Source organism: Syngnathoides biaculeatus, chromosome 6 (assembly GCF_019802595.1).
Source record: "Syngnathoides biaculeatus isolate LvHL_M chromosome 6, ASM1980259v1, whole genome shotgun sequence".
NCBI lineage: Eukaryota > Metazoa > Chordata > Actinopteri > Syngnathiformes > Syngnathidae > Syngnathoides > Syngnathoides biaculeatus.
This window is the reverse complement of record NC_084645.1, coordinates 23,222,175-23,249,340: the sequence shown is the minus strand read 5'-3', so window position 1 is coordinate 23,249,340 and position 27,166 is coordinate 23,222,175. Positions and strand designations below refer to the sequence as shown.

The following is a 27,166-nucleotide window of genomic DNA, read 5'->3' as shown; positions in this document are numbered from 1 at the left end:
TGTGAGGCCAGCACTTTTCCAGCTGCTCTACCATGCCGCCTATTTAAATACACTCTGGGCATATTTGTTCAAATTTCATGGCACTTGAAATTTTGAGGTTTTCCAAAATATTTCGTCTTTTACCTGATGGCCATGGAACAAATTATCTAGTGTATTTATTTTCATTTGGTGATGTGAAGTCAGATTATTATTTTTTTTTGTAAATGTCACATAAGTAAGTTTCTTTGGGCTTGTCCCTTTCGGGGTCGCCACAGCGTTTCTATGTTTCGTAAATTTCGTTCAGATGTCGAGTGCTGACGCGAAACCGGTGACATCAGTCGTGGAGGGGTTGTGTCAATTCCGAGGCTCCCGTGAAAGCGTCACGGGGCTACGTACGTCACAGAGCGTGAACAAGAGGGGCCGGTTCTGCTGAGCGTTTCCGGAGGCGGATAATAATCCCCAACCTTCCAATTCCTAATGCGAGCACGAAAGGCATCGGCCCCCGACTCGCCGCTTTTTGGAATGCAATTCAACTTATAATAAATTGAAATTAATTGTAGATTTTGGACTCGTCGCGATGTACATTTTTGTGCGTCGTTTTCTTTATTTTGTGAAATAGCTAACCAAAAAAAAAAAAAAAAAGTCAATCGTTTATAATGTGACAGCTGTCGCCGCGTATGTAGTATTTCCATTTTTCGGAGGAGGGAGGGGGATCAAACCATCACCTGTATCTCGTCGAGGCTCCATGGCGACATTTTATTTGGCTCTCGCGATCATCGCGGCGGCGTTGTGGAGAGTCGGGGGTGAGCCCCGAACTCTGCCTTCCTCTCCTCCCTCGCCGTCGAACGCGACGTCGGCAGTGTCGTCGCCCGCCGGCCTCCGCAACGGCACCGGCAGCCGGGCGGCCGCGGGGCCCCCCGCCTGGGCCCTGACGACGCATCTCCCCACGCTCAAAGTCATCGTGATTTGCACCTGCGTGTTGACGGGCGCCCTCATCAGCTGCCTGCTCGCCAAAGTCCTCAGGTAAGGCCAAGTCCACGTCAAGCCGCCCCCGAGTCCAAGTTCTCGTGCTCCTGTTTGGTGTCAACAACTACACGAAAAAAAAAAAAAAAAAAGTGTGATCTTGGATGAAAATCGACTTCCTGTACTAGATTATGACATTAAAATTCTTCCCGGCGATTATTATCAAACACGAGAACCATCTCAAAAGTTTTACTGTAATTAATATTTACTATAATTGATTTGTAATTTTATAGTTAACTCAAGCGTGGATGGTTTATGGCTGTATCGTGTATCCGCACTATTTGGCGAGTGCTGTTGTTAGTTTTCCTCTCTCACTTCCTCCTCTTCCCGTCCAGATGGGGAAACTGTTTCATTTTCACAAATTCGTGTCACAAGCACTGATCTTTTTTTTTTTTTTTTTTTTTAAAAAAAGAAAAAACTGGATCGCGCATACAAATCGAGCGGTATGTCGATTGGTTGAAGCCAGTTGGCCGCCATCTTTGTACTCCCAAAACGTGCAGAGGTCATGACTTACAGGTTGGGTTATGGCGCGTTTTTCCCCTCAAAGTTTGGCAAGTAGAATTAAAATTGGCCGTGTGAGCTTGACATTTTTTCAGTTCTGGTAAAAGGAAGGATTTTTAATCCGACTTGGCAAGCCAAACAAAGGCGAAGTGCAAAGGAAAAAGACATATAACACCGTGACTAGCAAGAAACCTTGCATATTACCTTGAGCCCGAGTTCCATGACATGTTAACTTTTCCCAAAATACGCTGTGAAGCATTATCATCATACGATAGCAAAAAACAGGATTTTTTTCGTCATTAATAAATTATTTTGCAAGTCAATCAGTGAGATATGTTTTGGGAAACAAGTACTCGCAATGGGAAAATACACGCTAAACGCGTTGTTCATTTGTTGTCTCTGTGACAGAAAATTTTAAACTTGTTTCCTCGCATGTGAACATCAAATTCAATTTGCAGATTCTGTATTATGAAGTGCATCAAAATTTTCACATAAAATGTGTTTTCTTGCTCGTCCACTGATGAACTTTGGGAAAATATTGACATCGCTTTTTTGCGGAAAACCGTCGACCTGTAAAGGTGAAGCAGAGTGAACAGCAACAACCGTAAACAAAACTTTGTTCAAGTGAATTAAGGTCATCAGAAAAAAAAAAAGAAAAAAAAAAACCTTTACAAACAAACTTTAACAGTGTCAAAGTAAATCTTTCTAACTTACCTGTGGAATGTTTTCTCACAGCAACAAAACTGGCGATTAACGCAGTTGGCATGGTTGTTTTAGGAGTACCAAGATGGCGGATGGCGACTTCAGCTTTGGTGGCCAATGAGCTTTCCAGTCTTTTTATTTTTTTTAGATCAGAGGTTACAAGTGAGAATAGTACAGTAGTAGTAAAAAAATGGAATAGTCCATTGCATGTGAAGGAAAGGGGGAGGGCGGCTGGAACAGGCATGATAAATCGAGGGTTTTTTTTTTAAAAATATTTTTAAGTACACAAAGTCACTGTAAAACAGTATAATCATCCTTTGACAAAAAACACTTTTCATGAAATGTAGCATGACTAATATTAAAGAGGAAAAATTATTTCCACTTTGTTTGAACACAAGGCGTTACAAGTGTGCTCAACCTTTTGCTCTTTGGACCCCCACCCTCTTTCTGAAGTCATCCCAAGTCTAAAATTAACCTGTAATGCGTCACGGTCTCTCAAATTCTGGAACTGCTGGATTGCTACAATATTTCATAACTTTCAAATTGATCGAAGACCCCCAGTCGGTTTTGGGCCTCAGGCTGTTTGTCTGACGCTCTCCCATTCTAAAGGTTGTTTGTGCCGAGGCTCAACTCCCAGCATGTGATTGCGTCGACGCCATGTGACGATCGGGGACGTCAGACCAAAGGCCGGGCTGTGTTTAATCGTCTTCCTGCAAATGAGGAGTGCTCGCCAAACCTCATTTATGATGATGATGATCCTCATTTTTTTTAACGATTGTTTACCTCTCATCTCCTCATGTACAGTGACTTGAGCAAACAAAAGTAAGGACGTTTATGTCTTGAAGTTCCCGTCGTCAAAGTCTCAGAGACGACCAGTTCGTGTCTCAAAAAGTTTAGTTTGATTCTATCCATCCATCCCATCCATTTCCTTATCCTCACGAGGGTCCCGGGGAGCGCTGGAGCCTATCCCAGCTGTCAACGGGCAGGAGGCGGGGCGCACTCACAATTACACCTAGAGGCAATTTAGAGTGTCCAATCAATGTTGCGTGTTTTTGGGGATGTGGGAGGAAACCGGAGTGCCCACCCGGAGGAAACCCACGCAGGCACGGTGGAGAACATGCAAACTCCCCACAGGCGGGTCCGGGATCGAACCCGGGACCTCAGAACTGTGAGGGCAACGCTTTACCAGTTGATCCACCGTGCCGCCTAGTTTGATTCTCTATGAGCAAAATTAAAAATCCTTTCTTTCCACCATTTTGATTCATAAATTTACATGAAAAATAATGTCATCTATCGCATTGCTAATAATTTTTATTTGTTTTGCCGGGCAGATCCGGGAGGAGGATCAGAAAAACCCGCAAGTACGACATCATCACGACGCCCGCAGAGCGAGTGGAGATGGCCCCCCTGAACGACGACAACGAGGACGAGGACGACTCCACCCTGTTTGACGTCAACTACAGGTTTGCTCGCAGTGTCCGCCAGCAGCCATCCGACTTAATGGAATCACAATAATAATAATAATAATATCTGACATCTGTCGCTCGGCGCACACTGACGACGCTCAACTTCTGCGCTCTTTAAAGGCTTCTGCAACAGATTTTCACGAGTGGGTGACTGTCGGTAACTCGATTATCCGTTTCTATTCTGTGTTATTAAATTATGGCTACGGGGGCCTTTTCCATTTGAATTTCGCCATGACTATCGCACCGTGCGGATTAATACGAATATAGTACACGTGTCAAACTCGAGCCCGCCACGTCGTTTTATGTGGCCCGCGAAAGCACGTCACACGCATAAGTTCCTGAGATCCTTGCTAAAATATGGACCCAAATTAAACATTATCACATGACAAAATATTGCATCCATTTTTTTTTTTTGTTTCCCATCGCCTTTGTTGATACAGTAACGGAATCCTTTAATTTTGATTTCAGAATTGTTTATTCATCCACACCGGGGGTGTCAAACTCATTCTTCTCGCAGGCCACGTTGTTGTTCCAGTTTCCCTCAGAGGGCTGTTATGACTGTGTAACAAAAATATTTAATCATCTCATCATATTTACATCAATTTATGAACTAGTTTTAGAATCAGAAATCAAGGGTAACGTGTTTTTTCGACTCTTCACGTTTGGTAACACAAAAATTCTTGTAATATTTCAACTTTCTCATTTATGATGTATCCAGCCATCCATCTTCTTTTGCCGCTTATCCTCACTAGGGTTGCGGGGAGTGGCGGAGCCTCTCCGAGCTGTCAACGGGCAGGAGGGCGGGGTACACCCTGAAATGGTTGCCAGCCAATCACAGGGCACATTGAGACAAACAGCCGCGCTCGCCATCACACCTACGGGCAATTTAGAGTGTCCAATTAATGTTGCATGTTTTTGGGATGTGGGAGGAAACCCACGCAGGCACGGGGAGAACATGCAGGATCGAACCCTGGTCCTCAGAACTGTGAGGCCAATGCTTTACCAGCTGAACCATCGTGCCGCCCATTTATGATATATGACAATTTGAAATTTTGATACAGATCTTGACAAGAATCATCAAAACTGACAGTCTAGATGTGGCTTTGCGGGCCATATAAAATCATGTGGCGGGCCAGATTTGGCCCTGGGCCTCGAGTTTGACACCTGTGATCTACACAATTTGTTGTGCATATGCAATAATGTGGTTTCACAGTAATAACAGCCCTCTGAGGAAGTCATAATTACAATGTGACCCGCCACAAAAAATGAGTTTGACACCCTTGCGTGTATGTGGCGCCTCAAAACATTGTTTCTTGATAAGAACACTAGGGGTCGCTGTTTAGCCATTGCAGCAAGTTGGTGTGCGCAAGAGTCAATCGCTCAATGGACCTTTCCGACTGGCGATCTTAAGCTCCGCCCCCTTAGCTACAGTTGCCGTGTCCCACAAGCTTTACCGCTCACATCGAAAATGGCGACAGAACAGAACAGGTTTGGAGCGGATTCTCTATCGCGTATTCCAGATAATATTGCGGTATGTTTTTTTTTTTTTTCTGACAATTGCGTTGGACTTGTCCAAGAGAGTTCTACAGAGAGGTCTCAACTACTTGACACAAGGATATGTACACGAAATTAGGATTTTGGACGGAACAGGACGCAATGTCAGAGTAACAGCAAAATGTTGGCGATCGATGCAAAAAACAACAACAAAAAAAAAGATACTTCTCCCTCACTTGCCTTCGGACATACAGCCTTGTGTTTGTTGATATTGTCCACATTTAGTCGTACGTGCGCTCATCCGCGAGCCATAATCCATCGTAGACACTTCGTCAACCGTTTTAGGCTTTGGGAAATGAATCGAGCGGTTCCCTTGTAAGCTCGCCGGATATCTTTCATCAGAATTGCGCGTTCCCGAGCGCATCTGAAGACCGTTTTTTTCGTAACATTAACTTTTCCAGGCGCACACTACTAGCAACCTGCATTGCTTGTGGGACAACGTGTCGGCAGGGGCGTGTTTAGTCAATGCGGGCTATCTGATTGGCTATTATTGTACGAGTGATTGACAGGTCGGAAAAGCCCATCGAGATGGAACAGTTCAACCGAACTCGAGTGAACTTTTTTCGTGATTGTCCAGACTGGACACGCTCAGCATGCCTTTTACAAAATCCTATCACAGCTTATTGTCGGTCATGTAATATTATTTATAAAACCTTTAAAAACAAAGCCTTTTAGTCTAGCTCCCATTGAGCTAATTTGTACAACATAATTCACCGCTACGGGGTTTTCAGCGGCATTTTATTAAGAGATGATTTCAAAAAGGCCCTTTAGTGGATGTTTTTACACGCACGGAAAATATGAGCTATTAAATAAAGTACGGTCGAAAAAGAAGCTCAGTTGCGACGTGATGTTGACACAAGGCCTTCAGCCTTCCGCCCTTTGTGCCGTCCCACGCGCGGGCGCTTCCTCAAGGGAAGATACGGCGTCCTGTTTACCGGCCGCTCCCGTCCAACCCGTTCGACGACGGGACGGCGGCTGAAAACCTCGAGCGACAACACTTTTCTGCTTTCCCGCAGGTGAATTCAGCGCCGACTCAAATGTGACGGCGACGACGTTTCCCCTTCCGGATGGAGACCCGCGTGACGAATCCCCGTTTTTGTCACGTGGGAATAACACGTTGATCCGCATTCGTGGTACACACACGCACACACACTGATACCATCTTCGTCATAACTCTGATGGAGAGCCGCTGGAAGCCATGCGCAAAACACTATCAACAATTTGTACACGCATTTTTTTTTTTTTTTTAATTTGATTTCCATGGCAAATATGTCTACTAACCAGTCTTTTTGCGCACACAAGGCTCACTGTTATTAGCAATTGGGTAAGCCTTTATTATTATTTTTTTTATTATACTATATGTGATCTTTCTGATTTACTGCAGTAGCTTGCATATCTGAATAATAGAATTCTGTAATATTTTGTAGAGGACATCTGTTTTGTGTTTAAGTCTGTTATCCATATTTGAAGTTATGAGCACATCAAGGTTGTCTTTAGTATTTTGAATTCAAACAAAAAATGTGATTAAATCATTGCAAAGGGTGGTTGGTGCAAGAGTATGAATCCAGAGGTGTAAACCATAGTGTTTAAATACACAAAACTGTTTCGTGATGGGCTTATCCTCATCGGGGTAAGACACATTTGAGGAACTTTTCACTTTAGAACACAAACTGTGAACTGTGTAGTTTATTGTTTGCCTGATAGCATCACTGCCGATGTCATTTTGATCTTATTTTCACAATATCACCCCAAAAATGCCTGGGTGCGGTCAAAAGAAATACTTTTTTTTAAAATTATTATTATTATTATTTTTTTATTCATCCAGGTCACGGTGATCCGAAAAGTTAGAACCAAGTTTGGTTGTTTTCTTTAATTTATGAACTAATTATGAATCAGAAATCATGCGTAATGGGTTTTTCAACTCCTGTTCATGTTTGGTAATGGAAAAACGCTTGCAATATCTCAACTTTATCATTGAAATGACGATTTGAAATTTTGTTACAAATTATCACAAAAATTGTGAAATTTGATGGACATGATTTGCCCACGCGGGCCACATAAAATCATGCGGCGGGCCGGATCTGGCCCCCCGGGCCTTGAGTTTGACACCTCTGATTTAAGCAATACTATTGTGCTTACAATATCTTCTTAATCTGTAAGAGAAGCGAGTGAGAGCAAAAGTGAAGGCTTAAAAATGTGAATTCCTTCTAATTTGATATTTGCTTCAGTTTAGTGAATGTATATTCCCTAAAATGTTTCAATAAGTGATTATAATTGAATAAATACATTTGAAAAAAGCCGCTTTGTTTGAAGTACAAAGAGTCACACGTCCACCACTGCGTCGGCTCTGAAAACATCATTTTAATAACTGATCTTTATTTGATGGCAAAGCATGTCTATTCTATGAAGTTGTTTCTTTGATCAAATTTCGAATGCATCATCACATCAGTGGACATTTTGTGTCGCGTTTTTGAACATACAAACAGAAGTACAAAGGTTGAATGTCTGACAAATCATGTTTTGGATTGTTTATTATTGATTTTTTTTTTTTTCTTTTTTTAAATACACAACCACTATTCATTCCAGTATTGCCTCGCGGTCGAATCGATACCTGGAATGTGCAGCGCATGTAAAGTGGTTTTGCCCAACGATGTCACGCTGGGAGAAAACCAAAAATTGTTCATCCAGTGAATGTTTAGAGCTCGTGCGCCTTCGTCATAAAATCACGTGACTTTCGTTTACGTCGCCATATTGCCGGTCAAGCTAAGCATTGCTCAATGCTAAGTCGGTTGGAGACGACGCGAAAATATGTCTTGTAGCACGACGCCCAGAGTCTTGTCCGATACCGTTAGACATTTAGAAGGTGAAAAAATTAGGCATAGAGGACCCGTATTTGATGCCGAAGTCGATGTAGCGTAGAAAAGTCTGGACGCATACGAATACTTTGTTCCTGGATCTGTTCTCATCATAGTGACGGTTTTGACAGCTCGTGAACGCGGAAGTGTGTTCGGCCACACGTTAACCTTTGCTGGAATCCATCGATCTTTTTAGCTAGTAATCAATACAAAATGCCAATATTTAAACAAATGACCATTAACTATGATTGGGGAAAAAAATTTAGCACAGGGAGTCGGCTCCTCCGTACACGGAAGCGTACTGCGGCCACACGCACACCTCCGTAAACCTCTCTCTCTCTTTTTTTTTTTTTTAAACACGCATTGTTCTCAAATGAGCCAATTTGGCATTATAAATACTTTTTGGTAATTTGAGATTAAGAAGAATAATTCCTACCTGAAATGAAGCGATCGCTAAACAGGGGTGTGTGTATTTTGGTTGGGCAGCATCCATCACGTTTAATTGCGGAAGTCCATCAATATTTTCTGGTCTTTTCAGCTGGTATTCCATAGAATGATCTCTTTAAATATCTTCTCTCGTTTGTTGTGACAACCAACAGCACGACAGTTCTCGGGTATTGTAAATATTCTCCTCCGGTTCAATGTCGAGCAGCTCCGTTTGACCTGCAATATGGCGCCATAAAAACGGCGACGTCACGTGCGCGAGCTCTATAGTAGGATTCCATTTGACTCTGCGTACAGCAAACCTTCTTGTATAACAATCGGTTATGACGTGTTCTTTTCGACGAGCGTGGCAAATTCAATGAAGCCTGTTAACGGAGTTTAAAAGGCCTTCGCGTTCCAGAAGAGGATTTGAAGCGGCGCCACAAGGGCCTCCTCTGTTTCCATGTCTGTGAAATAAAAACACTTTGAACTGTCGATTGCCTTTTTTTTTTTGTTTGTTTGTTTGTTTTTTTTGCATGCCAAAAATACATTCATGTTGTCATAACTGAACACTTGAAATGTCCTTGAGTTGAATTCCGATTCAGAAAATACAAATACAGCAGTTGTTGAATAGCAAAAAGGCATGCAAAGGTTAATATTGTTTAGCAGGAATTGACAAGACATAAATAGTAGTAGTGAAGAGGAAGAAAAAGAAAAAAAGCGGAAGCTCGCTAATGCTACCAAATTTAGCAGAATCTAGAATGTGTTTTCCACGAGTTGCGTGCCGTTCGCTGCACCCTCCAGACTGCTGACGTCCGCCGCGCATTTTTCTTAATTGTTAGCACCGCGAGGGGCATCCCGCGTCAACAACAACGACTCCTTTGTACACGTAACGTGGCTGCAAAGCACGACGTACTGCATGTTGAACGCAGTACTGTACATTCGGGGATGCGTGAGCATTTGATGACACCTTGAGTGGGACAAAAGGCAACCCAAAAATCTAGTCTAGTGACAAAAAAGGTGCTTTCTTTAACATTAAAATAATAGATACTGTATGTACAGTTTACTTTACAACTCAGTTACATACGTTTAAATATTTGATTACTCGCACATTCACATTATCTTTCCTCAGTGTGTTAAGTTTCATGTACCGTAATTTCCGGACTATAAACCGCGACTTTTGTCACACGCTTTCAACCCTGCGATTTATACAACGATGCGGCTAATTTATGCATTTTTTTTCCTAACTGCCAGACGGTGAGAGTGAGACAGGTGGAATATATGTGCCGAGGAAGTGGGTTTTACCGGTATGTTTTTTTTTTTTTTTTTTTTAACCAGCCCTGTAATCGCTGTGCCTGCGTTAGTGCTTTGCTAGCACTATGCTGCTGTGTTACTGCCGCATCTCAGTGATTTTTACCAGTATATATATATATATATATATATATTTTTTTTTTTTTTTTTTTTAACCGGCCCTGTTAGTGCTCTGCTAGCGTTAGTACTGTGCTAGCGTGATTCTGCTGTGTTACTGCCGCATCTCAATGATTTTTACCAGTATGTTTTTTTTTTTAAACCGGCCCTGTTAGCGCTGTGCTAGCATGTTGCTGCTGTGTTACTGCCGCGTCTTAGTGAAGGTATAATATTAAAACGTTGAAAATTTTCTGTGTACCGTCTTTGTAAATATCTCATGTTTCAATGTGGGCACATGCTGCTTATAGACAGGTGCACCTTATGTTTGTACAAAAATGTTTTCCTTTAAAAATGTACTGGGTGAGGCTTATAATCAAGTGCGGTTTATAGCACGGAAATTACGGTCTGCAATTCAAATATTTGAAAATCACAAGCACATCCTTTATGTCTAAAAACAGATAAAAAAAAAAAAAAACCTCTAAAGGTACTGCACTTCCATAGTAGTAATGGGACCGCACTGATAACTTGTGACAGGTATTGTAAAATTATGACACTTACAGTTCTTATCAGATTACTACTTTACACCATACCACATTAATCGCTGAAACATTACCGTCATAGAATTGGAACTTTTTGTAATATTCGGGCTTTATTGTCATGTCCTTTCATTTTCCAACACTATTGTTGTAGAATTAAGATTTTTTTTTTTTTTACCCTCCAACGTATTAGATTTACTGCTTTAGGTAGTTACTTGTAATCGGATATTTTTTTTTTTACTCATTCCGGCTTAATTTAAAACTTACTTTTGAACTTTTTGATCATGAAATGAATGAAATAACTTTTTTTTTTTAAAAAGACTACAATGCTGATATTAAAACTTAATTGAAAATGTGCAGTCCAATTTTTTGGGGGTTTTTAGATACCACTTTGTGCTCACATTATATTTTGCTGCTATTACGACTATCGTAAAAGTACGATTTTGTAATATTGCAATGCTATTTTGAGAAAATGTATGTATTTTTTTCCATTCCAAAATTTGCCCTGATGTATATTTTTCACCTTTTTTGGTACTATTTTATTTCCCGTGTCCTAGGTATGTTATTGCTCATGTTTACTCGCTAAACTAGCATACACAATATCAACATTAATAGACGTCAAGCCCGGAATTCCTCACGTAAGCCTTGCGTCATCATCTGACTGTTTTTCTTTAAGTTCAAGCACGTACGGCGACTCCATTCTAAGATTCTACACTACCTTGTACATTCATGTTGAACATTCGATTCTCAGAGGTGGAGTTCCCGATTCTGTGGACACAAGACTGTGTGGACAGCTGCTCCAACCTCATTCGTTTCTCACGGAGGCGCCGCATAGGACTGCGTCCTCCCTTTTCTTCATTTGGGTCCCCCAGGGTCAAAGGTCAAAGGGATCCCGTCGACGTTTTTGGGTCACCCACAAAGCTGTGAAAGTGGGGAACTGTTTTGAAAAGATTATTCTTATTAAGAGAAAAAAAAAGGCAAGATTTGAATCGGGGTTTTACTGCTTCCATCTTGTGGAGTAAACGGTTTGAAGTCTGTTCTAAACATAGATTGGGACGGAGTTCTCGGTTTATGATTGACCAAGGGTAAACCGATTCATCGAGGTTACAAACAGCACGCAATAATGTTTAAATAATAATATATTTACCGCCATTCTTTCTATTGGATTATTTTATATTTATGGCCTGCAAGTGTTTTTCACACAAATACTGAGTTTCTGCGGCACAGCGTCTCAGCTGGTAAAGCGTTGGCCTTGCAGTTCTGAGGTCCCGGGTTCAATCCCGGACCCGCCTGTGTGGAGTTTGCATGTTCTCCCCGTGGGTGCGTGGGTTTCCTCCCACATCCCAAAAATATGCAACATTAATTGGACACTCTAAATTCCGTCTGTTTGTCTCCATGCGCCCTGTGATTGGCTGGCAACCAGTTCAGGGCGTACCCCGTATCCTCGTGAGGATAAGCGTCAAATAAAATGGATGGATGGATACTGAGTTTCTCACTTGCGTGTCTTGAGTTTAATTTATGTGTAATCCATTTGAATTAAATCGTTTATTTCCCTATATTCAAGCACAGTGTTAACATTAATAAACTGCAAAATGCTACATTGTACACTACATTTTTTGGGATTAAACGTCTGTTTTTTTTTTTGATGAAGGATTAAAATACTATTTTTGGTGGTGATGGTGACGGTGTTATTTTGAATTTTTTTTTCTTTTTTTTTTTTTTTTTTAGCACCTACATGGTAAAAAACGATTGAGAACTGTTCAGGGATTTATGACTTATAGCGCAGTTTTAGTCAACAACTGCCTTTTAGGTTTAACAGCAAAAAGAGCTCAGGATAGACGCCGCACTTACATAAAAGTGGTTGACGAGCAAAATTGCTATCAAAGTCGTCCACCTGCTCGTACCAGGAAGTGTTTCCATGGCTAGTTGTTTTGGCTCTCCTTCGGCGCTTCCGCGCCAGCGTCGCAGCTCCCGGTGTGGAGCCGCAGCGCCCCCTGTCGGTGCAAAGCGCTGAGCGTCCGAAACTCCAGCGGCATGGCGTGCGGGCTGGAGCTGGAGGTGTACTCGTATCTGAGCGTGTCGTAGTAGTGGTACTTGACGGCTTTGCCCTCCGCGTCGCGGGGGAAAGGCCAGAAGCCGTACAGGTGGATCTCCTCGCAGAAGCGGGTGGCCAAGGTGTACATGAGGAGCCCCGTGGTCGGCCGCTTGATGTGGACCTTGTTGGTCAGCCAGTACCTACAAACGAGGACGGCAACTTAAGCAATAACATCTGAATATCTGTACGCAAATGTACACGCGTGACAACCAATATTGTTGTATCAATTTGAACTGCTTGGTGTCATTTTCGAAAACTGACCCCCCCCCCACCCCACAGAGGCTGCACGGTGACGAGGCTGGTAAAGCGTTGGCCTCACACTTCTGAGGTCCCGGGTTCGATTCCGGCCCCGCCTGTGTGGAGTTTTCTCCGGGTACTCCAGTTTCATCACACAAACCCCAAAACATGCAACATTAATTGGACACACTAAATTGACCCTAGGTGTGATTGTGAGTGTGACTGTTGTCTGTGTCTATGTGGTCTGCGATTGGCTGGCAACCATTTGAGGGTGTGCCCTCCCTCCTCCCCGATGACAGCTGGAATTGAGGATAAGCGGGAAAATAAACTCCGGACTGCTGGCCTCTGCATAATACTTATAGAGACTTGAAAGTTCAATTGATCCCATGACAAAATATTTGTCTGCAAAATCATCTTTCCTCATTGAAATGAATGCAAATGCCAATAATCCGTTCCGTCCGGCCCCCAAAAAACACCTACGAAATTTTTGGGTAGCGGGCTTTTTTAAAGGGAAAAAAAATTGTACGTTACAGCATTCTACTTTTGAAAATATACACACTAATAACCACAATTAAATTGACCATGAATAATTCAATAGGGTGGCACTGTAACTCAGCTGGCCTCACAGTTCTGAGGTCCCAGGTTAAATCCCGCCCCCCCGGCTATATGGAGTTTCCATGCTCTCTCCAGGCACGCCGGTTTCCTCCCACATCCCAAAAACATGCATCCTTTGGAGACGCTAAATTGCCCCTAGGTGGGATTGTGAGTGCGGCTGTTGTCTGTCTCTATGTGCCCTGCGATTGGCTGGCGACCAGTTCAGGGTGTACCCGTCCTCCTGCCGATTAACAGCTGGAATAGGCTCCAGCGCTTCCCATGACCCTTGTGAGGATAAGCGGCCAAGAAATTGGATGGATGGGTAATCCCCCAGACCTTTCCGGCCGGTTTTTAATTGCATATTGATGCCACAAAATGAACGCAAAGTGCACAAAAACACTGCATCTCGCATGCGGGTCGTGCGATTATTGTGCAAAAAAATTGCTGCAAAAATTTTGTTACACTCACATTGGACGAGGTACATAAGGGCTGATGCGTGCTGAAAAACGACAAGGTCAGGAAAGCACTTATAGTATATTTCACTACCTTCTAACCCATAAAAAAAAAAAAAAAACATTTTTGGCTTCCGTCGACAAAAACATTTCAGCGGAGTGAATGTGCTGAGCAGGCACAGACGGCTAATGGCAAAAGTCGGAGTGCGCTTGTTAGCCGGGCTAGCTAAAAGCCAGAGCGTGAGGTTTGTTTTTTTTTTTTTTTTTTAATAATGAAGGGAAAAATTGAAAGCTCCACAAAAGTGTCATAATATGGAAAGAAAAAAAGAAAGACAGCAGGTTTTTCCATAACAGCCAGCAGGCGATGATGGATTGGAATCGTTAAAAGAAATCAGTGGGCATCTCGAAACAAATAATAAGGGAAATAACAAAAAAAAAAAAAAAAAAGAGTAGAAGGAGAAAAGCGTGCTCATTATTTGCGATATTAAGCAAGTCACAACGGCAAGCAGAATCATTTCAACACGCCGCAGGAAAATCGATCGTCCCGATGAATTCACATTTTTGCTCGGATGGGAGTTCAAGAAACGCGGACGGCGGATCGGTCAACAAAGGTCGCCGGTAGTCCATCCGCGCTGAAGACTTAATTCAAAGGAAGCGATTCGCTGTTTCATAAAGAGAAGAGAAGCCGGCACAGACAAAAAAAATGTTGAAATGTTGCCGTTATGATCGAAACGCCGCAAATTCATCCCGCCGTCAGTCCGTTGATTTGTTTTCGGGAGCAATTTCCTGTCATCCGCTAAAAATGTGCAGTCACTCTTTTTCCGCTCAGCAGCAAAAGTTGCCGCGGTGTTGTTGTCAGGTTGAAGGGAAAAAAAATGAAAATATGTTTCTGCTTCTCTCAGGATGCACTCGCTAGTTGTGCGTCGTTACATTTTTTGCTTATATTCCCCGACAATGTTTCGTACTAGTTATTTAAATTTATGAATGATGGGATGGTTGTTTGTGTTGAATAAATAAATAATCGCGTAAAGTGGGGGAAAAAAAATCCTCGTTAAAATCAAGCCTTTGTCTCTGCTCTCAAACGGTGTGGGCGTGTCCACCGAATGGGTGACATCACAGCGTACTGAAAAATGGATGCTCCGTCCCAACGTGGTCCAAATATAGAAGTTGAAAACCTGCACTGGAATTGATCCCAGCGGGTTCACCGGCAGGCGCTCGAAAGTGGCTACGCCGGTTCAAAGTCCTGCTCGATGCTGAACTTGTTTCGTGTGTCCCTTCTCTTCTTTTGTTCTCCAGAGCGCTCACACACTCGTGGCTGACAGACAACGAGGCACTCGAAAGCGGCCACACCGGCGGATTATCGGAAGGGAAGAGGCGGATTTGGGGTGTCGCCGTCACAATTATGCCGGGTAGCCACGATTGCGCCCAAGTTCTTCCCAAGTGGGGGGTCCACTGGGCCCCATTTTGGCCACAACCGAGAAATCAGAGAAACTAAAATGGTGTGACGCTTTATCGCCACAATTCAGAAATACACAATTCCGAGTGGATCGGCTGGTAAAGCGTTGGCCTCACAGTTCTGAGGAAACCGGGTTCAATCCCGCCCCTTGCCGTGCCCGCGTGGCTTTTCTCCGTGTATTCCGGTTTCCTCCAGCATCCCAAAAACATCCAACATTAATTGGACACTCGAAATTGCCCATAGGTGTGATTCTGAGTGCGGGTGTTTGTCTCGATGTGCACTGCGATTGGCTGGCGACCAGTTCAGGGTGTACCCCTCCTGCCTCCTGACCGTCGACAGCTGGGTTAGGCTCTATAGCCCTCCCTGCAACCCTCGTGAGGATAAGCACAAAGCGGCAAAGAAAATGGATGGATAAATCTGAGTCATTATCCAAGCCGCTTATCCTCACAAGGGTTGCGGGAAAGCTGAAGCCTATCCCAGCTAGCTTTGGGCGAAAGGCAGAGCACACCTTGAACTGGTCGCCGGTCAGTCGCAGGTCAGATGTCGACACCATCACTGAGCGGGAATCGATCCCACGCAGCCTCGAGGTATTGTTTTCCCCGAGCGTTTAGAATCCAAAACAAGTACCGGTAGTACCAGATTACAGTTTCTCGCCCTCGGCGGGGGGCACCTTACCCTCTGACGGCGTGCAGCAGTCGCAGCGAGGGGAAGGCGGTGCGCACGTCCGCGGTGTGCTGCAGGATGAGGCGCAGGGCCCACTCCACGCGCTCCTCCCCCCCTTTGGCCATGAAGGCCGGGATCCACAGCACGCTGCCGCCGAGGTCCCGGAGCCGGCGCACGAAGCGGAGCCGCCACTCGTCGTCGGCGAGGTCCTGGAACGCTCGCTGCACCACGGATGGGTTCATGGTCACCAAGTTGGTGCGATGGCCCACGTCGGCGGCGTATTCCTCCACCGGCGCCAGGTTGCACCTTCAAACGAGGAGAGCTGGTCTGAGTCTTACAGTTCTGTCAGTTCCCGGTCCGGGCACATCGAACCCTGTGATTAGTGGGCCCTTTTATTCGACTTTAATGCATTTATTAAAGTATAGTATTAGCCTGATAGCATAATTGTTGAGTATACTATTAGCATGATAGCATAATTGAGTGTAGCATTAGCCTGATAGCATAATTATTGTATAGCATTAGCATGATAGCATAATTGTTGAGTGTAGCATTAGCCTGATAGCATAATTCTCGAGTGTAGCATTACCCTGATAGCATAATTGTTGATTATAGCATTAGCATGATACAACAATTGTTGAGCATGGCATTAGCCTGATTGCATAATTGTTGAGTATAGCATTAGCCCGATAACATAATTGTTGAGTACGGCATTAGCCTGATAGCATAATTGTTGAGTATAGTATTAGCATGATAGCATAATTGTTGAGCATGGCATTAGCCTGATAGCATAATTGTTGATTATAGCATTAGCATGATACCACAATTGTTGAGCATGGCATTAGCCTGATTGCATAATTGTTGAGTATAGTATTAGCATGATAGCATAATTGAGTGTAGCATTAGCCTGATAGCATAATTATTGTATAGCATTAGCATGATAGCATAATTGTTGAGTATAGCATTAGCCCGATAGCATAATTGTTGTGTACGGCATTAGCCTGATAGCATAATTGTTGAGTATAGTATTAGCATGATACCATAATTGTTGAGCATGGCATTAGCCTGATAGCATAATTGTTGAGTATAGCATTAGCCCGATAGCATAATTGTTGAGTATGGCATTAGCCTGATAGCATAATTGTTGAGTACGGCATTAGCATGATAGCATAATTGTTGAGCATGGCATTAGCCTGATAGCATAATTCTTGAGTGTAGCATTACCCTGATAGCATAATTGTTGATAATAGCATTAGCATGATACCACAATTGTTGAGCATGGCATTAGCCTGATAGCATAAATGTTGAGTACGGCATTAGCCTGATAGCATAATTGTTGAGTATAGCATTAGCTTGATAGCATAATTATTGAGTTTTTTTTCTCGTTTTGACGCTTTGTTAGCATGAGACGTCACGTGACTAAGAAAGCGTAACTGGATTGGCTGGTTGTTTTGTTCTGACCTGAAGTAACCCTGCCTTTCTGAACACTGAATTTCGACATTTTTTAATTCAAATCCTGGTGGCACGTATTTACTTCCACAGTCCACTTTGAGCAAAACATTTTGGGTGACACCCAATGCCAAATTGTGATATTTTTATATTTTTTTTTTCCCAATGAGCGGCGGTTTCACAAGAACGACTTTCGCTGCTGAAACAGCTCGACGAGGACGTCGACTGACATCGATCCCCGACGCGCGAGCGACGACCCGAGTCGATTCTTCGGCTCATTAAAGAAAAGCCGCACCCCCTTTTGTTCCCGCCGTTATCATGCCGAACGTGTCGGCGAGTCACGACCTTTGCTCATCAGCATGCCGGGGGAGGCCGGACAAAAATCACGGCAAAAAAAAAAAGACAAAAGGTGGCGGCTCTTTTTGAGTCGGACGGGGCGCGCTCGCCGTCTCCCCCGCCAGACGTTCCATTCCGGAATACCGACCGGGGTCCCTCGTCGTTTGCGTCTGCCGTCACATTAGCGCCGCCGACGGAATTACGGTCGTCCGTTGACGGCGAGAAATCGTGACGGGTGGCGCAATCTGCCGTCCGTCTGATTCGAGCCGAAAACACACACAAACACAAAACGTCGAGTAAACGAGAACAGGACCCCTGCGAGTCCTCGGCTTCATCAAAAATGCATGCGCACAAAAAAAAAAAAATGGCAGTCTTGCATATAATTGTGCTTTTAATTGCTCCCAGTCTGATTGCTTCAAACTTGAATTCATGATGGCGGGCGGGGGGCGGGGGTCTCTTTAAAACAGGAAGAAGCCGCTCCGAACCTGAATTAAAAAGTAAGACGGCGTTCTCTTGTCAGTGCCAATTAAATCCCGAGGAGATAAAACGAAAGCCAATTTCTCATTTTACATTTCACTTGCGGCCCACTTTGAACTCGCATGTTGCCCCCCCCCCCCCCCCCCCCCGAGCGGGTCCGAGCAAAAGCGTCCGCGTTTGACCCGGATGCGGCAGAACTTCCGGCGACAAACAACCCAAACGGTTATTCGATTAGGAGTCCAAAGAAAGTTGCTTGGAGAGGAAGAGCCAATCTCGAGTCGCACAAAAGTTTCAGATATTAAATAAATGGCAGTCACGGGGCGGAAATACATTTCTGCTCCTCTGCGCTTCGGATACCGACACGAGATAAGAGTGCCCAACGACTTTCGGCGCAGCCATAACGTTGCAGACGAGCTCGTGAGACCGCCGGGCCGGCGAAGCGGCGCAAACGGAGGAGGGAGAGGGAGCAGAATCGGGGGCGTCGGTCCGGCTTCCTGCTAAGGCTAAAGAACAGTACACACAGGTCACCACGACAGAGTCTGTACCTGACCAACACCGGATCCATCGCCAACAAAATGGCGATCCGGAATTACAACTTGGCACCCGAGGATGGCACCTTCAAGTGTCTGGATATTGTACCCAAGGATGAACCATTATTCTTTTTGATTTCCAGGCCGATTTGTTTTGATTTTCCCATGAAGTTTGAGGTGCGGCCTTAATACCCAGGCTTCCCTTTCCCCAGCCACATCTTCCAGTTCTTCCGGAGGGATCCCAAGGCGTTTCCAGGCCAGCCGAGAGACATGGTCTCTCCAGCGTGTCCTGGGTCGTCCCCGGGGTCTCTTTTGAGTGGGACATGCCCAGAGCACCTCACGGGGGAGGCATCCGGATCAGATGCCCCTGCCACCTCATCTGGCTCCTCTCGATGCGGAGGAGCAGGGGCTCGACACTGAGCCCCTCCCTGATGACCGAGCTTCTCACCCGTTCTCTAAGGGAGAGCCCGGACACCCTGCGGAGGAAACTCATTTGGGCCGCTCGTATCCGGGATCTTGTTCTTTCGGTCACGACCCACAGCTCATGCCCATAAGTGAGGGTAGGAACTGGTAAAGTGAGAGCTTTGCCTTTCGATTTAGCTCCCGCTTTACCACAAGGGACCGATACCAAGTCCGGAGACATTGCACCGATCAGTCTGTCGATCGCTTGCTCCAGTCTTCCCTCACTCTTGAACAAGACCGCGAGATACTTGAACTCCTCCGCGACCCGGAGAGGCCACGCGTCTCCAACTTGAGGGAATAATAATTTTAACGCGGCCCCCAAGAGAATGCGACCCGTAACGAAAATGATTTTCACACCCCTGATTTTCATTTGTAATATCGTCAAATTTCTCGTTGACGCAAAAGATCGGCCTTTATTTTTGCATTTTATTCTCTTCGGAAAACTAAATCCCTCGCGATTGGTTGAACTGAAATACCTGATGACGAAGTCATGGGAGTCGATCTGGGGTCCGCAGCCGCTGTTGAGGAGGATCCCCGAGTTCCCCACGATGGCGCACAGCCGATGGTGCTGGTTCTTCATGGGCGACGCGCTCGGCAAAAGACGGTAGAGGTTCTCCGAGATGTTGGTGGTGCTGTGGCGGTCGAAGACGTAGTGGACGACATCTCCGGGTCTCAGCGAGCCCTTCAGGATGGAGATGTCTCGCTCCGGGTCCAGAAATCTTAGGATGTTCTTCCTGGGGAACAAGAAAAATATGCATCTAGTTTTAAAAAGACACGGCGGTACCTCGTCGTACGAGGGACGCAACAGTCGTTCGGTCGATTTTGAAACGCCATCTCTGCGTTCCAGCTACCCAAAACAACCCGGATGAAATGTTTTCATGTTAATATAGCACTCCAGTATCTGGTACTTCATAAATATGTACAGAAATAACACAAGAAAGCAGAATTGCGTCGTGATTTCTTGGTTCAAGGCCCACTGACCTTGAACTGCTCCACAGAAATGAACGATACACAAAGAAAACGGTCACAACTACGTGTCCCAGTAAATTGCAGTAATATTAGTCATTTTTGTTGCTGCGTTATTTGTGTTATAATATCTTCTGTTCAGAGGTTAACAACTACGACATCAATGCTGGTTTTGCTAGCCCGCGTTTGGATTTTTTGTGTTTCTATGTTCGGATGAAGATATTCGTTATGCTCTGCAAAAAACGACGACTATTTTTGCAGTTAGGCGAAGATGGTCTTCTTCTGTGTGGCACCAACAGGTCCACAAGTACGTACAGTGAAGAAAACAAGTATTTGAACACCTGTCTATCAGCTAGAATTCTGACCCTCAAAGACCCGCTAGTCCACCTTTAAAAGTCCACCTCCACTCCGTGTAGTATCCGGAATCAGATGTACCCGTGCGAGGGCGTGAGCTGCACAGAAAAGACACCTGTCCACCCCGTACAATCAGTAAGACTCAAACTTGTAACATGGCCAAGACCAAAGAGCTGGCCAAGCAAGTCTCCAGACCTAAACCCAAGAGAAAATCTTTGGAGGGAGCTGAAATTCCGTGTTTCTCAGCGACAGCCCAGAAACCTTGTCTGATCTAGACAAGATCTGTGTGGAGGAGTGGGCCAAAAACCCTCCTGCAGTGTGTGCAAACCTGGTGAAAAACTACAGGAAACGTTTGACGTCTGTAATTCTAAACAAAGGCCACTTTATCAAATATTAACATTGGTTTTCTCAGGTGTTCAAATACTTATTTGCAGCTGTATCACACAAATAAATCATTAAAAAAAAGTCATACATAGTGATGTGATGTGACAATATAGCAGGGTGTTCAAATTCTTATTTTCTTCACTCTATGTATCCTACTGCCCCCTGGTGGCTCAGGCCCACACATTTAAAGGAGCAGCACAACGTTCATTGAATTGAAGCATAAAAAATATGAGCCGAAACTGCTCATTTATGTTGTACTTCTGTCGCTCATAGCTGTGATTAGATAAAAACATGTACTGAAGGTACCTGATGAGCTTGGACAGGGTCTTGTTGAAGGTCCAGTTGGATGATCGGATCGCGGCGCTGTTATTGAAGCCTGGGCGGAGCTGATTTATTTCGGCCCGTGTGGGCGACGAAGTGCTTTCCGCGCGTTCCGCCGTCTTCCTGCACGCAAATACAAAACCACATTTACTCCATTTTATTTTTTTTTTAATCAACTAAGCGCAATACAAAAGTTGGCCTGCGGGGTCGTACATGTTAAAAACACTGGAGGCTAATTTGATACGTCGGTGCAGCTAGCGGTAGCGCAGGATTCGGTTCGTTTTATTCTCACACATAATTTCGGTTTCATGACTCACGTCCGTGCGATGAGAAGAAATAGCGACGTAAGAACGAGACTTAAATGTGTTGAGTCTGCTTCTCATTTATTATTAAAGGTAAAGTCGTGAGAAGATTTCGATATTTAAAAGTTTTTGGGGGATCTTAGTGTTGGTTATAATCAGGGTTTATTTCAACCTAATAATATAGGAAATTATAGATTTTTGGGGAGGGGGGGGGGCATGGAAGAGAGCCTGCCTCCTCCAAATAAACAGTAAGCAGATCCTCGGTCCGGGCTATCGGCGGCTGCCAACTGACAATCCCGTCCCAGCGGCGACCGGATTCCATCCCGTCAGCCCGGCGTGCGCAAATCCCATCGCATGTTGTCTATGAGCAGGTGCGGACGCGGCGATGGGCGATTCCGTTGCAGACCTGCGTGCTTCGGGGAAGAGCCGCCTCATCTTCGCCTGCCCGCTACGTCTACAAATACACAAACAAGAGTTGTGTGTATAGAGAAGAAAATTGCTTAAAAAATGAAAAATAAATAACGGGATGAATGGGTGTTACTAGGCCGCCCTTTGTCGCCGTGAGAACGAATGAAGGTCAAAGGCGGGTATTTTTAGAGCAATCCGCGGGAACGAGCGGATCCAATACAAGAGCTGAAAATATTCGGATAAAACAGGAAGTGCCGTAAATGGGGAAATAACCCAAGTAATTGTCAGCCTCAAATTTTTATACTTGACTATGTTAGCGCCTTCAACTGTGACTGCAGTATAGCATTAGCCTGATAGCATAATTGCTGAGTATAGTATTAGTCTGATCGCATAATAGATGAGTATGTCGTTAGCCCGATTGCATAATTGTTGACTATACTATTCGCCTGATACCATAATTATTGAGTATAGTATTATTCTGATAGCATAATTGAAGAGTATGGCATTAGCCTGTTAGCATAATTGTTGAGTATAGTATTAGCATGATAGCATAATTGTTGAGCATAACATTAGCCTGATACTGTAGTATAATTGACCCCTCCGTACAGGGCACTTGACCACGCCTCCTGAAGGGACGTTACGCCTCGTGCGCTGACGTAAGACAAACAATTCGTAAAAAATGGTAAATACAATACAATACAATACATTCTGAACTGAGACAGACGCCATGCTTCTGATTTCATTCAATCATTCACACGTAGCAATGTTATGCTAGCAGAGAACGTCTCATTCATTTATACCAGACGTGTATTAAAAATCAAATATAGGGCATATCTTCGTGCAAACACAGTCTGGTTAAGCTTCTGGCCACGAGCCGGCAAGAAAGCGACACGTTTGTGCAGTCCGATCATCGCTAAATATCGCTCAACAAAGAATAAGTGTGTCAATCGTTCGCACGCAGCAGTGTTACGCTAGCGAAGAACTTTGAATTCATTTATACGAGACATGTATTGAAAATCAAATATCGGGCATACCTTGGTGCAAACATTTGCGTTCCGGTTGATATTAGATGGATTTAGTTGACGATGCGGTCTTCCACAAAGTTTGATCCATCGAAGGCATTTTTCGTACTGGGTCTTCGGTTTTGGAAAGGGTACCTAATCGAACTCCACCAACTAGCCTTTCAGGATACCTGTCGTCACTATTACAAAGTCCGTGACTACACCTCTTAACCATATTTTTTGTTAAATAACACCAAATACGCGACAAAAAGGCTAACTAAACCTATACTGGACCATGCAATGTTGTCAGAGAAAATGGCGGGAGCAAAAACGGGCTTTGGTCTATGCAGATCTCTGGCCTCTGATTGGTCAGTGACGCAGATTGCGCAATACCACGGCGGGGTCAATTGTTGAGTATAGCATTAGTCTGCTAGCATAATTGAGGAGTATGTCGTTAGCCCGATAGCATAATTGTTGAGTATAGCATTAGCCTGATACCATAATTATTGAGTATAGTATTAGTCTGATAGCATAATTGTTGAGTATAGTTAGCCTGATTGCATAATTATTGAGAATAGTATTTTTCTGATAGCATAATTGAAGAGTATGGCATTAGCCTGTTAGCATAATCGTTGAGTATAGTATTTGCATGGTAGCATAAATGTTGAGCATAGCATTAGCCTGATACTGTAGTATAATTGTTGAGTATAGCATTAGACTGATAGTATAAATGTTGAGTATAGTATTAGTCTGATAGCATAGTTGTTGAGTATAGCATTAGACTGATAGTATAAATGTTGAGTATAGTATTAGTCTGATAGCATAATTGTTGAGTATGGCAGCTAATTCCAAACTTTTTTATATGGTGGTCAGTTGTAGATTTCCACTAATCATGATCTAGATTATGATCTAGATCGTGAGGTTCTCAAATATTTTACACAAAGTACCTCCTCAAAAATACATTTGAAGGACCGCCAGAATGACCAACAAAAAACACATAAAAGCGTACGTGTTTAGCAATGAGGCAAAAGTTTCATTTCAAAAATATGTTCAATATTTTTTTTAATATTTTCGAGTTTAAGCGTTTACTGTACCTGTACTTAAATATTGGGGGAAAAAATGTATTGCACATAAAAGACAGAAAAAAAGTCAACATTTTCAAAAGTCTAAATACAAATGTATTCTCCTTCAAAGTTAATAAATCCGAACTGCAGTGAACAAATTCTAAAAACACATTCAAGCCAAGCACTCCGTTGTTGAAATTTTTAATTCAGCGGTACGGAAAGTGAATGAATTCAGTAAATCTTTTATGTACCACTAGAGGGAGCCTGTGTACCACTCGTCGAACTCAGATAATCACTGCTATCGGGCGTTTAATTAAAAAAATGAAATTGCTTTGTAAATATGCCGTATATGTTGACTTTGCACGGAATAGCCGTTGGCCTGACCGCATTTTCCATTTTTGATCCATACCGGTGCTCCCCGAAAAAAAACGTCAACATACCCACGTTGCTTTCTCTAACTTCCGCTAACAGCATACTTCCTTGGCACCAATGACGACTTTCCTACTTGCCAGGTCTTTGCCGCCATCTTGTGACATTCTTGAGTATTCCGAATTGCGTTTTTCACGTGTTTGGAGCTTGCCGTTTCTAATATTTTACTACAACTGTTTGGCACGAGCTCGATGAGGATCGGGGGGGGGGGTGTCAAGCCACCCCCCTTTTTTATCACCTCCATTGTTGTAATTGTAGGCAACTTGATTAATTCAGGCGGAGGTGAAAGTGCTTCTTCTTTTCTCCGAAGACAAATCACAAGCCAATGCGAACTCATTACGCCCACCCGAAAAAAGAAAAACGGAAATGTGAGCATCCTCACGACGCCCGCCCGCTAAATTAAGAACCGTTGCATGTGCGCGATGTAAGAAGGCCGCTTGGCTCGGCGTGCGGGTGACGTTGGGGTTGATTTCCGCTGCACGGCTTCAAAATTCAATTCCGGAGGAAAGAAAAAGAACGACGGAGCAGCTTTTTTTTCTTCTTTTTTTGTTCATTTTTCCAGTCCATCGCCCTCTTTCCTTTCTGGCCGCACGTTGAACAGCGCAAATGCGGCCCCGATCCCGCACGCAAGCGCCCACGAAGCCTTGGGACGCCGCGCCTGCGTCAGCACAAACGAACCACAAAAATACGAATAGAAAACAACAAACTCCGGACTGCTGGCCCTCGCGTCGTATTTATACGGACTTACAAGTTCAAATGATCCCGTGACAAAATATTTCTACCCCAAATCATCTTTCCTCTTTGAAATGAATGCAAACGTCAATAATCCGTTCCAGAGGGCCCGCAAAAAACACCCAAGAAATTTTTGGGTCGTGCCTGGAGGAAACCCACGCAGGCATTCCTCCGGGCACTCTGCTGCCCTGTCGTTCTTTTTGCGCCCACCCGGAGAAACCCCACGCAGGCACGGGGAGAACATGCAAACTCCGCACACCGGACCCGGGCCCTCAGAACTGTGAGGCCAACGCTTTACCGGCTGCTCCACCGCGCCGCCCAGTGTGTGTAGTTTTTCCGCGATTTGAATCTCAGTTTGTGACAAAAACGGAGCTTTCGGCCCACCCGGAAACGTGTCACAATTACCGCCCGCTGAACTGGAGCAATATTAATCATTCTTTGCAGAGGATAAAAAATATAGCCATTGATTTGCTCTTCACAGAGGACGGCAGAAATTTGAGAACATTTCCAGTCGGGAAGCAAAAATTGTCCGAATTTGGACAATATTGTGATTAAATCAGGTCTTGAAAAGCAACATCATTGTTGGGCTCGCAACACTCAACACGACAATGAGTGTCGACCGGAGTACTCACGAGGCTTCTCCTTGTTCTCGCTCCACTCGCGCGAGATCGTCAACGACGAGGACGAGCACGAGGAGCGAGACGAAGAGGAAGAGCAGCGCGCGGGACGTGGGCGCCGCGGCCCGGGCTCGGTGCCGGTGCCGACCGCCGCGGGTCCGGCAGCAGCACGAGGAGGACCGGTCCATCTCCCTCAACCCCGACCGGGCGGTTCACCTCGCTCTGGTTCGCATGCGGACGCGTGTCTTTGTTGTGATCGGCGGTGCCCTCCCACACGCGCCGCGGTCCAATCTCCACGAGACCGCCCCCATCCTCTCTCTCCCCGGTGCAACTTTCCAGAGAGGGCAGCGGCTCCAGAGGCGGGGGGTGGGCTGGAAAACGAGGGGGGGGGGGGGCGCTCTGAGACCACGTGCAGTCTTAAAGGAGCAGCTGGTGCAGCGCAGTTTCACTCCTCGTCCAAGCTTTTGTCACGAATTTTGCAGTATTACATTTGGATTAAAATAAAAGCACTCTCTGAAGATGTTGGACAAGACACAAAATGCGGAGGGATGTCAAACTCACTCTCGTTGTGGTTCCGGTTTCCCCTCAGAGGGCCGTTATGACTGCGAAACAAGGCAAATATTTCATCATCTCATCGTATTTCCATCACCAATTTATGATCTACTTTTGGAATCAGAAATCAAGGGTGATGCGTTTTTCCAACTATTCATGTTCAGTAACACCAAAAAATGCTTCGAATATCTCCTCTTTATCATTTATGATGCCTGACAATTTGAAATCTTTGTACAAATTTCTTACAAGAAGAATTGAAATTGACACTCTGGATTTGGCTTTGCAGGCCACATAAAATCACCAGGCGGGCCGGATCTGGCCCCCGGGCCTCGAGTTTCACACCTGTGAAAATATGACTATTTGAATAATTATACCTAATAAAATTAGTATTTAAATAACTATATGACTATTCCATTTGTATTTTTACGTTTTCCTGTTTTATTTATTTTTTTTAATTTTTCAAATTATTACTCTGACGTTTTAACATTACTTTTTACATTACATTTTTAAATTAACATTTGAAGTAATATGCTTCAAGTTATTTTTTTTCAAATATCCATTAAACACATTTATTTTGATTTAAAAAAAACCTATATTTTTACTTAATACACTCCAAGTTCCTTTTTTTCCATGTTTCAAATATTCATTAAGCACATTTTATTCTATTAAAAAAAACGGGTACATTTTTACTTATTACACTTTTTGTTTTAGCATTTTTTTAATGCTTTGCCCTTTCACAGAACTCATTTTACAAATTTATTTCATACAGTGTTGTGGAAAAAGCAGTTTCCCCACTTTGACGCGTAAGCTCATCATAACTAATGTAAATATCAAAGAGAACC

At 44.1% G+C, this 27,166-nt stretch overlaps 3 protein-coding genes across 12 annotated transcripts in view; 1 reads left to right on the top strand and 2 right to left on the bottom strand.

Moving 5' to 3' along the window:
- The window catches only part of chd2 (chromodomain helicase DNA binding protein 2), a 41,127-nt gene extending 40,282 nt beyond the window's left edge, over nucleotides 1–845 (bottom strand). The window contains exon 1 of the mRNA XM_061823537.1: nucleotides 705–845. The gene's annotated coding sequence lies outside the window, so the exon portion shown is untranslated. The remainder of the gene's footprint in view (nucleotides 1–704) is intronic.
- fam174b (family with sequence similarity 174 member B) lies at nucleotides 37–8,997 on the top strand. The gene is made up of 3 exons (XM_061823558.1): nucleotides 37–1,002; nucleotides 3,537–3,668; nucleotides 6,242–8,997. The coding sequence occupies exons 1-3, from the start codon at nucleotides 725–727 to the stop codon at nucleotides 6,243–6,245; spliced, it is 414 nt and encodes a 137-aa protein (XP_061679542.1). The 5' UTR covers nucleotides 37–724; the 3' UTR covers nucleotides 6,246–8,997.
- On the bottom strand, nucleotides 934–26,065 carry st8sia2 (ST8 alpha-N-acetyl-neuraminide alpha-2,8-sialyltransferase 2). Of its 10 annotated transcripts, none has more exons than XM_061823551.1 (8): nucleotides 25,788–26,065; nucleotides 21,814–21,975; nucleotides 21,205–21,342; nucleotides 19,671–19,928; nucleotides 15,956–16,249; nucleotides 12,298–12,681; nucleotides 11,165–11,367; nucleotides 934–1,069 (listed from the first exon to the last, which is right to left on the bottom strand). In XM_061823551.1, exons 1-6 carry the CDS (start codon nucleotides 25,958–25,960, stop codon nucleotides 12,369–12,371), a joined length of 1,338 nt encoding a protein of 445 aa, XP_061679535.1. In that variant the 5' UTR covers nucleotides 25,961–26,065; the 3' UTR covers nucleotides 934–1,069; nucleotides 11,165–11,367; nucleotides 12,298–12,368. The 10 variants fall into 10 exon arrangements, with proteins under 10 accessions (XP_061679535.1, XP_061679537.1, XP_061679533.1 ...); XM_061823549.1 differs by lacking the exon at nucleotides 934–1,069 and adding an exon at nucleotides 7,019–9,473; XM_061823550.1 differs by lacking the exon at nucleotides 934–1,069 and adding an exon at nucleotides 7,019–8,970.
- Nucleotides 26,066–27,166: the final 1,101 nt, after the last annotated feature.